Source organism: Neopelma chrysocephalum, unplaced genomic scaffold (genome assembly GCF_003984885.1).
Source record: "Neopelma chrysocephalum unplaced genomic scaffold, ASM398488v2 Primary Assembly neopelma1_97430, whole genome shotgun sequence".
Classification (NCBI taxonomy): Eukaryota; Metazoa; Chordata; class Aves; order Passeriformes; family Pipridae; genus Neopelma; species Neopelma chrysocephalum.
In genome coordinates this window covers 1-10,131 of record NW_020926071.1, presented here as the reverse complement: position 1 = coordinate 10,131, position 10,131 = coordinate 1, and the positions used below count along the sequence as shown (strand labels likewise).

The window sequence follows — 10,131 nt, the reverse complement described above, 5'->3', positions numbered from 1 at the left end:
CTCAGTTTTCCTCCCGCGTGGCACGTGTTCCCACGCTGCCACCCGCCCGCGGCGCTGCTGGCGCCTTGTGCGTGTCCCCACCGCGCCCTGTCCCCCCCTCCCCGCCCCCGCTGAGCCCCCGAGTCCGAGCACGGCCGCAACTCATCACACGGGTGGCGGCGCTCCCGCCTCTCGGACCTCCGCCCCAGCAGGGGGCGCTCGCCGCTCCTCCGCCGCAAAGCCCCCTGGGAAATGTAGTCGATTCGCTCAATCGGGGCAGGGACTACATTACCCAGAGGCCTCCGCGCGCGTGGTAGGCGGGGTTTCGGGCGTGTGGGCGGGGCTTCGGGACCACTTACGGCCCCGGGCGGGGGTCGCCGGGGCTGGGCTGGATCGGGGCTACCAAACCAGGACCGGACTGGTCTGAGGGCGACCGCACCGGGGCTGGGGGCCACTAAACCGGGACCGGCCCGGGGCTGGGGGGTCTGGACTTGCCCAGATCGAAGGGACCGGACGTGGCTCCCCCCGGACCCTCCGAGCGAGGGGTCCCACGGCAGGGACCCCCAGGCCCCCAGCGAGGAGGAGCAGGGGGAGGAGGATGCTTGGCTGTGATGTCCCCTGGCCTGGGACAGGACGTGGGGGGGCTGCGGGACAGCGGGGACCCCGCAGGAATGCAGAGGGACTGGGGAACCCTCGGGGGGGACGGGAGGACCGAAGAGGGGGCCTATGAGACACGAAGGGACCCCACAGTGATGCTGCGGGACTGAGGGACCCCCGGGGGGCGCGTTTGGGAGGACGTGGGACACAAAGGGGTGCGGTGGCACTTGGGGACTCCCCTGTGGGTACTGGGGCAACGAGGCTTTAGTCCCCCCGCGTCCCCCTGTCTGTCCCCCCCCCATCGGTCCCCGGCTTTGCAATAAATCTGTCTGTGAGACCCACCTGCCCCCCGTCTGCGCCGTGTCCGGGGGGACGCGCCGGGATGATCCAGCCGGGATGAGCCCCGTGTTTGCTCAGGGAATTGGCGGCGGTCTCTGCCCGGCTGCGGGGCGGGGGGGTCGCCCCGGGGGTCCCTCCCTGGCCGCGGTGCTGACGTCCATCCCGCCGGCTCCTGTGTCCCAAGGGATGCGTCTCCCGGGGATGTGTCCCCCGGGGATGTGTCCCCCCGTCCAGCCTGGTGACGGTGACAGGGCTGGGGGGACACACGGCTCTGCGTCAGCGGGTGTTTGCCCACGCCGGGGGCTGGCGGGGGCTGGGGGATATAAAGCTGAGCCCGACACTTCCATGAGAATCCAGGGAGGCTCCAGCACCAGGAACATGGGACACCCTTGGCTCTGCCTGCTCTGCCTGCTGGGCTCTGGCCTCATCCTGCTGGGCACCCCCGAGCCAGCGCCGGGGGTCCTTCCCCCCCTGAGCCTGCCCGGGCAGAGCCGGGAGAAGACAGAGCTGGTAAAGGGGCTGGGGGAGTGGGGTGAGCGGGGAAGGGGATCCCCAGTACCCCCCGTGCGGCTCTGGGGCACCTCAGGGTGCTCCTGCTCCCACCAGCCCGGTTTGGGGGCCGGTTCTGGCCGTGCTGGGGTGTTCTTGGGGAATTCGCGGGGGGGAGGGAAACTGAGCCCCCACCGCTGTTTTTGTGCCGCTGCTGTCGGGCGCTCGGGGGGCTCCTCGCAGGAGCAGCACCGGGGGCATCCCGCAGCACGTGGGAATTGCTGGGTTGGGGAATTTTACCCGGTGTTCCCTTCCCTGTCCTGTCCTGACGGGCTGCTCTGGCTCGGGCGGGGGGGACGGGAGATGCTGTGCCGGGTGGGGGGTATTGGGGTGGGGTCGTGGGGGGCGGGATGCGCCCTAAGCACTACCTGAGCCCCCTGACCCTGCCCCAGCCCTGATTCCTGACCCAGATAAAGCCAGGCACGGGGGGGGGAATGGGGATGATCCTCCATGGATGGGACAGGATCGTGGGGGACTTGACAAGAACCCCTGGACATTCCCGGGGACTCGGGGTGATGCAGATCCAGACGCCACGGATGTCTTGGGGGCCTTGGGGTGACAAGGATCCAGAGCCCATGGACATTCCCGGGAACTCAGGGTGACAAGGATCTGGAGGGCTCAGGGTGATGCAGATCCAGAGCCCCTGGGGGACTCGGGGTGGCCCGGCCCGGAGCCCCGGGATGTCCCGGGAGCTCGCGGTGTCCCGGTGTGCGTCCGGCAGGTGGAGGTGCTGCAGGAGGTGCTGGAGAAGCTCGGGAACAGGGATCCGCCGGCGCTGGAGAAGAGGCTGAGCTGGGTGCCTTTGGTACGGCGGGGCTGGGGGGCGGTGGGTGCTCACCCTGGGCGCTCGGGGGGGACCCCCAAACTCCCGGACCCCCCTCCGGGTGCCGGGGCTGACGATGCGGTCCCGCAGTGCGAGCCCGGGGAGCCGTGCGCGGTGCGGCGCGGGGCGCGCATCGGGAAGCTCTGCAGCTGCCCCCGCGGCACCTCCTGCAACCTCTTCATCCTCAAGTGCTCCTGAGGGATCGGGGACACCGGGGGACACCGGGGGACACCAGCTGCCACCCGCCTGTGCCGCGGGCCCCCAGCCCCCTCCCCTCACCGGGATGGACCTGCACAGCACCCTCGGGTGCCCTGGGCTGTGGGGCTGGGGTGGGACACATTAAATGATTGAATTCATCCTGCTGACTGCTTTTTGCGGGGATTTTGGGGTGCCAGCCCCCCTCTGCCGCTGGGCGGGGTTCTGAGCGGGGATGGTAAGGGTGGGTCACATCCTGCTGCGGGTCCACGGGGGGCACCCACCTGAGGCTGGGGCAGGGCTGCGGGACAGGGGACACTGGGGGGATGGTGGGAAGGGTGGGTCACATCCTGCTGCGGGTCTACCCGAGGCTGGGGTGGGATGCGGGGCAGGGGAGCGGGAGTGGGAACGCTGCCAGAGCGAGGAAGGGGGGGCTGAGGGTTGGGTCTGGGAGGGCTCCTATTACAGCAGCGATGATCCCCGACCCTCCGGAGGCGGAGGGATGGAGCATCCGAGGGCAGGAGGACGCGGGGGCTCACCCGGCCCATCGCGCACCGCGCGGGGCCCATCACTCCGCCCCACCCCGCCATTGCCCCTTTAAGACCCCGCCCCGCGCCCACCTCCGCCCCTCCCACCCGCTCCCCTTCGCCCGGCGGCCATTGGCTGGCGGTGACATCAGTGGGCGGGTCGGGGCGGTGGTGACGCAGGGGGCGCGGCCGTTAAGGGGGCGTGGCCGTTAAGCGGGCGGGGGGCGCCCGAAGATGGCGGCGGCTCCGGTGCCCGCGGCCCCTGCGGCCCCCGCTCCCGCCGCCGCTCCCGCAGCATCCCCGGGGCCGCGCGGCCGCTTCTCCCTGCTCGCCATCGTGGGCGGCGGCTGCCACCGGCCCGGCCTCAGGGCCGCCGCGCTGCAGCAGCTGGAGCGAGGTGAGACCGCGCGATGATGCTCCGGCCGCGGAGGGTCCCCCCCCCGTGGGGGTCCCTCCTCCCAACGTCCCTCCTCCGCAGGGGCCTCCCGGGGTTGAATCCCCCACCCCGGGCAGCCCCCTTTCCTGCCCCAGGCCCCCCGGGATCTGCCCCTCCCTAAAATTCCAGGATCTGCCCCTTTCCTGCCCCAGGTCCCCCGGGATCGGGCCCCCTGAAATCCCAGGATGCGCTCCCCTGAAATCCCGGGGTCTGCCGCCTTTCCTGCCCCCAGAGCCCCAGGATCTGCCCCTCTGTTTTCAAGAATCTGCCCCTTTTTCTGCCCCTCAACCCTGGGATCTGCCCCCTCCCAAGGCCCCCGGGATCTGCCCCCCTAAACTCCCGCGATCTGCCCCCCAAAATCCCCAGAATTTGGGTCTCCAAGCTTTGCTTCCTCCCCAGACCACCCCCAGGATTTGGTCGTCCTGGATCCCCGGGATCCGCTCCCCTAAATTTCCAGGATCTGCCCCTTTTCCTGCCCCAAGCCCCCAGGGATTCACCCCCACGAGCCGCGGGGACCCCCCTCCAGCCCCCACGTCCCACTCCTGCCCCTCCCTGAGCTGGGGGTGGGGGTGTGTGATGGTGTCTCAGGCCGTGACATCGAACACCCCACATTGGAGCAGATCCCCAAAATCCTGGGGTGGGGGTTCACATTGCCGGGACTGACCCATTAGGACCGTCCCCCTGCGAGGGCAGCCCTGAACCTCCCCAAACCCCCCCCCCCAAAACCCAACGGTTGTGCAACCCCCCGGTTACGCCATCGCCCCCAGTTCGGTGGCCGTTACTGGGAGCGGTTTGGGGGGGGGGGCGGCCAGACCCCCAAACCCCCCGTGGGGAGCCCCGAGGGGGTGTTTTGGGGCTGCCCCTCGCTGTTCTAAGAGCGCCTGTCCCGGGTGCCGGCAGGTCGAGCCCGGCGTGTGCCGAATCCTCCGGCGGCGCCGTTAATTCCTTAATTACCCCCTTTGAAGAGGTGCTGGCAGAGGTGCTCCGTGCCCCGGGGGGTTGGGATTTGGCGCTGGCACGGCCGGTGCTGCCGTGAGTCACCGCGCAGGGCGCTCACCTGCCGGGCAGGTGTCGGTGTGTGTCGGGGTCCGGGTGGGTTTGGGGGCACCCAAAACCAGCTCGGGGTGAGGTGAGAGGGGCAATATCGGGGGGTGCTGGTGGGTGCTGAGCCCCTCCCCCGAATTTTTGGCCCCTGTTTTCCGCAGGGATCCGCTCGTGGGACATCGACCTCACCTCCTGCAACCTGGACGAGCAGCTGAAGCTCTTCGTGTCCCGGCACTCGGCCACGTTCTCCAGCATCGTGAGAGGTGAAACGGGGGGGGAGAAAGGGGGGCAAAACCCCCCCAGAAGCTGGAGGGACCCCCTTGCTTCTGTGGGACCCCCCCCCTCCCGCCCCCCGCTTTCTGTGGGAACAACCTTGGCTTTGTGCTCAGCCCCTCATTCAAACCCCGTGATCCCCCCACGTGAGGAACCGCTTCCTTCTCCCAGCCCGGGGCGGGATGTGATTTTCCATGGGAGAAGGGAATGGAGAAGATGGAGCTGGGGCTGCTCTGGTGCCTTTTTCCCGCCCCTCCATGTCCCACCCCCAGCAGTGTCAGTTTGGTCCCCGGTGGGTGGTTCCCTGCTTAGGAAGGGAGTTCACCTCCAGACTGCCCCCAGGAGCACCCAGGACTCGCTGTGTTGTTGGGGGGGGGCAAAAGGGGCTCCCCCAGCCCCCCCCCCCCGCCTTTCCTCCCCTCCCAGTGGCAGGAAGGACACGGGAAACGTGTCCTTTGGCCCCCGCGGTGTCCGGAGCGGGATCACGGCTGTCCCTCTTCCTCCGGAAAACCGGGCAGGCTCTGGCCTTGCCACCCCCGCCACGAGGCCCAGGTGGGGGGTGCAGCCCGGTTTTTGGGGAGGGTGGGGGGTCAGCCCTTGCTCCCGGCAGGTCAGAGGACCCTCCACCACCGCGGGGATGTGCTGGAGACCCTGGTGCTGCTCAACCCCTCTGACAAGTCGCTGTGCGACGAGGTGAGCTGGGAACGGCGGCCCTGGGGTGGATAAAATTCTGTCCCCGCATCCCCTCTGTCCTCACATCCCCCCCGTCCCTCGTCCTCACGTCCCCTCCGTCCCCAGCTGCGGAACCTCATCACGGACGCGTCGCAGCACAAGCTGCTGGTGTTCGCGGGGCCCTGCGTGGAGGACACGGGGGAGCTGATGCTGCAGACCGGCTGCTTCTCCCTCCGGGATTTCATCCAGATCTTCACGGATAAGGAGGTGTGGTGCTCCGGGGCGGGGAGCCTCGGGAAGGAGCCGCCTGTATCCCCCCCCCCTCCTCCCTGCTCCCCCCTCCCCTGGGGGGGGCTGCGGGCGGGTGCTGCCGGAGCCGCTGTCTGCGCACGTCGCCGGCGTCTCGCCGGGATTTGGGCACGGCAGCGGGAGGAGGATGGATCAGCCGCTGCTCCAAAGGGCTGCTGGAGTGTCCCCTCCTCACTGCCACGCTGGGGGGGGACACATCCCGGCCTTGAGCCACACCAGGGCTGGGAGGGAAGCAGGGAAGGGCCCCCCTTTGTGGGTACCGGGAATGTGGGATCCCCGGGGAAGGGCGGTGAGGCAGGACCCGCCCTGTGGCTGTCACATCGCTGTCCCTGGTGCCACCTCCCCCCTGAAGCCCCGACTGTCCCCGTCCCCTCGCAGGTGGGGGAGATCCTGAGCTCCGCAGACCCCTCGGCCAAGGCCAGGCTGACCATCAGCTGCCCCGATTTTGGGGAGTGGAGGGACTCGGGCCTGGAGCATCACAACCTCCAGGACTTCATCGAGCTGCGCTACAACCCGGGCTGTGTCCTGCCGGAGATGGAGGGGCTGGAGGAGTTCATGGAGTACCTGTCGGAATCGCTGGAGCCCCAGTCCCCCTTCGACCTCCTGGAGCCCCCCACCATGGTGGGATTCCTCAAGCTCTCCAAGCCCTGCTGCTATATCTTCCCGGGCGGGAGAGGGGACTCTGCTTTCTTTGCCGTCAACGGCTTCAACGTCTTGGTCAACGGGGGCTCCAACCCCAAATCCTCCTTCTGGAAGCTGGTCCGGCACCTGGACCGCATCGACTCCATCCTGGTGACGCACGCGGGCACGGACAGCCTGCCTGGCATCAACAGCCTGCTCCAGAGGAAGCTGGCCGAGCTGGAGGAGGACCCATCCCAGTCCCAGAGCTCCCAGGGCAACGGGGACTGGGCCAAGAACCTCATCTCCCCGGAGCTGGGCGTCGTCTTCCTCAACGCCTCCGAGAAGCTGAAGGACATCGAGGGCAACTCCCGGGTGCTGAAGAGCTGCGACGAGGCCGCCCTGACCCTGCACTACCTGGAGAAGTTGGGCATCCGCCCCAACCTGCTGGCCCGGGACAGCGGCCCCCGCGCCGAGCCCACCGTGCTCTTCCAGAAGATGGGAGTGGGCCGGCTGGACATGTACGTGCTGAACCCCGTGAAGGGCACCAAGGAGCTGGAGTTCCTCCTGCAGCAGTGGGCGGGGAACGGGTACCCCAAGGAGCAGGACCTGCCCCTGCAGTGCCTGACCTCCGTGTGCGTCCTGCTCGTCTGGCACCCCGTGAGCCGCTACGAGAAGATCATCCGGGTGCTCTTCCCCGGCTGCACCCCCCAGGCCCGCATCCTGGAGGGGCTGGAGAAGGTGAAGCACCTGGAGTTCCTCAAGCACCCCGTGGTCACCAAGAACGATCTGAAGGGGGTGTCGGCGTCCCCGGAGAAGCCGCTGAAGCAGAGGAGGGCGGAGAGCAAGGAGAGCCTGAAGTCGGGCTCCAAGCTCAGCCTGGTGGAGGCCGGGGCACCGGTGCCCAAGGAGAAGACTCCGAAGGTGGAGAAGAAGGAGGTGAAGGCTGGGGCCAAGGAGAAGCCAAAATCCGTGGGGGAGGCGGCCAGAACGGGGTTGGAAGAGGAGAAAGCCAAGGATGCTCGAGCCAAGCCAGACTCTGCGGTGGAGAAGGCGAAGGGAGACGTGAAGGTGAAGCTGAACAAGGAGAAAGCGGCTCCCAAGAAGGAGCCAGTTGCCAAGAAAGAGGAGAAGAAGCTGCCAAAGAAGGACGAGGGGGCCGAGGGGAAAGGGGAGGCCAAGAAGGAGGTGAAAGTGGTGAAGAAGGAGGCGAAGGCCGAGACGCTGCGGAAGGACACGAAGGAGAGCAAGGCAGAGGCCAAGGCTCCGGCCAAGATTCCGGCACGGAAAACGCCGGTCCCGGAGACCCGCAAACCCCTGGCCAAGGCCGGCAGCATCAAGAAGCCGCCCCTCAAGAAGGAGCTGGAGAAACCCAAGGCTAAAACCCCGCGAGAGGCAGGTGCCAGGAAGGATCTGGGGACCTCGGATGGCTCCAAGTCCTCCTCCCCCGAGGACATGCTGCCGGAGGCTGAGCGGGAGCCGGGATCCGGCGGGAGGAGGAGGAAGGAGGAATCCACGGATGAGGGCATCGCCACGGCCGAGAGCGAGCTGGAGCCTTTATCCCTGGAGAACGGGGGGGCCAGGCGGCCGGGGGACTCCTCCTCCTGCCTGGAGAACGGCCTGGAGGACCCCGACAGCCCCCAGCGCCTCCGCTACCTGGAGAGCAGCCCCCTGAGGGCCGTGTGCCCCCCCTCGCCCATGGCCAAGACCCCCAAGAGCGACCGCAGCGTCAACTTCGACCTGACGCCCACCGGGCTGCTCAACCACGGCCCCGAGGGCGCCGAGGACCCCTGCGGCAGCTCCGAGGAGAAGACCCTGGAGATGATGTCCCCGGCCAGCTCGGGGCCGGCCAGCGCCGGGCACACGCCCTTCCACCAGTCCCCGGTGGACGACGGCGCGGAGGAGCCGGGCACCGGCACCGCCCGGCAGCCCAACGCGTGGCCGGCGGGCGGGGGCAAGGCCGGGCAGGACGGCTCCGGGCAGGAGAAGCAGGCGGGGTGTCTGTCCCTCAGCCCCTTCAAGGATGAAGTCCCCGACGTGTCCCCCACCATCACCACGCCCTCGCTGCCGGCCGAGGTGGGCTCCCCGCACTCCACCGAGGTGGACGAGTCGCTCTCGGTGTCCTTCGAGCAGGTGCTGCCGCCGGTCAGCGAGTCCCCCCCGGAGGAGGGCCGGGGCTCCCGGGGCACCGGGGACACGCCGGAGCCGGAGCCCGCCAAAGGGGGGCTGTCGCTGCCGCTGCGGCCCTGCCACCACCCGCCCTGGGCCGACGGGGACACGGCGCCGCGGCCCGGCCGCCGCTCCGAGTCCCCCCACGACGTGGACCTGTGCCTGGTGTCGCCCTGCGAGTTCGAGCACCCCAAGTCCGAGCGGTCGCCCTCGGCCGCCGCCAGCCCCCGGGAGCTGTCGGACAGTGACCCGTCGCAGGAGCTGGTGCCGCCCCGGGGCCGCCCCGGGGAGACCCCCCCCCCCCCCGTCAGCGAGTCGCTGCCCACCCCCTCCGACTCCGACGTCCCCCCGGCCACCGAGGACTGTCCCTCCCTCCTGGCCGACGGGCTGGAGTCGGACGAGGACTCGGAGCGGCCGCCTCGCGCCGTGGCCAGAGCCTGCGACCCTCTGCCGGCCCCCCTGAAGGACCCCTGCCCCATCCCCGCCCAGCCCGGGATCTGCATGGTGGACCCCGAGGCGCTGCCCCCCGGCAGGAAGGAGCCCCCCGGCAAGGCGAAGAGGATCCCGTCCCGCGTGGGCTCCGCGCCCGCCGCCCCGAAGGCCGAGCCCCCCCGACACCCCTCCTCGGCCCCCAAGGCCAGGGGTCCCGCCGGCTCGGCCCGGGACAGCGGAGACAAGGCCAGGCTGCCCCCCGGGGACAAGAAGGGCCCCTCCCTCGGGGACCCCCGCGGGACCACCCGCGGCGCCGGAGCCCGGCCGGCGGCGGGAGCGGGACGGGCGTCACCCGCAGGTACAGGGAAGGAGGACTGGGGGGGGCTCCGGCTCCGGGGTCCCTGTGGGACACCAGCGGTGGGTTTGGGGGGGATCAGGGGCTGCTGCAGACCACTGTGTGTCCCCCCCTTTGCAGGCACACGGGCCGCAGCCCCCCAGGGCCCCCCCGTCTACGTGGACCTGGCGTACCTGCCCGGCTCCTGGAGCGCCCGCACCGTGGACGAGGAGTTCTTCCGGCGCGTCCGCTCCCTCTGCTACGTGGTCAGCGGGGACGACCACCTGAAGGAGGGGGTCCTGCGGCCCCTCCTCGACGCCCTCCTCAGTGGCAAACACCAGTGGGGCGTCGACATCCAGGTGAGCCCCCCACGGGTACCTGGGGCAGGGAGGGATCAGCCCCTTCCTGGTGTTTGGTGGGGTGGGATCAGCCCCTTCCAGGGTGTGGTGGGTGTCCCTGCAGGTGACGTTGATCCCTGAAATGTTGGGATCGGCCCCTTCCCGGTGCTGGGGGGGAGGAGGGAGGGTGACGAGGTGTCCCCGGTGTCCCCACAGGTGACCTTGATCCCCACCTTCGACTCGCTGGTGATGCACGAGTGGTACCAGGAGACCCACGACCGGCAGCAGGAGTTGGGCATCACGGTGCTGGGCAGCAACAGCACCGTGGCCATGCAGGATGAGACCTTCCCTGCCTGCAAGGTGGAGTTCTGAGGGGGTGGTGAGGGGGGACACAGCGTGGGCTTATCCCCCACCCTCCTCCTCCTCCTCCTCCTCCTCTGGGAGCCCCCCCTCTCCCTCCCTCCGCCCTCAGGGCTGTGAAGCCACTGTGGCTCGGA

At 69.6% G+C, this 10,131-nt stretch overlaps 2 protein-coding genes across 2 annotated transcripts; both read left to right on the top strand.

The window, feature by feature from the left end:
- The first annotated feature begins 804 nt into the window (after positions 1–804).
- Positions 805–2,485, top strand: LOC113961891. The gene is made up of 3 exons (XM_027672597.1): positions 805–1,425; positions 2,186–2,269; positions 2,378–2,485. The coding sequence occupies exons 1-3, from the start codon at positions 973–975 to the stop codon at positions 2,483–2,485; spliced, it is 645 nt and encodes a 214-aa protein (XP_027528398.1). The 5' UTR covers positions 805–972.
- A 743-nt stretch (positions 2,486–3,228) lies between these two features.
- Positions 3,229–10,125, top strand: MAP1S (microtubule associated protein 1S). The gene is made up of 7 exons (XM_027672596.1): positions 3,229–3,406; positions 4,651–4,752; positions 5,373–5,455; positions 5,561–5,701; positions 6,122–9,320; positions 9,438–9,655; positions 9,851–10,125. Exons 1-7 carry the CDS (start codon positions 3,244–3,246, stop codon positions 10,004–10,006), a joined length of 4,062 nt encoding a protein of 1,353 aa, XP_027528397.1. The 5' UTR covers positions 3,229–3,243; the 3' UTR covers positions 10,007–10,125.
- The last annotated feature ends 6 nt before the right edge of the window (positions 10,126–10,131 follow it).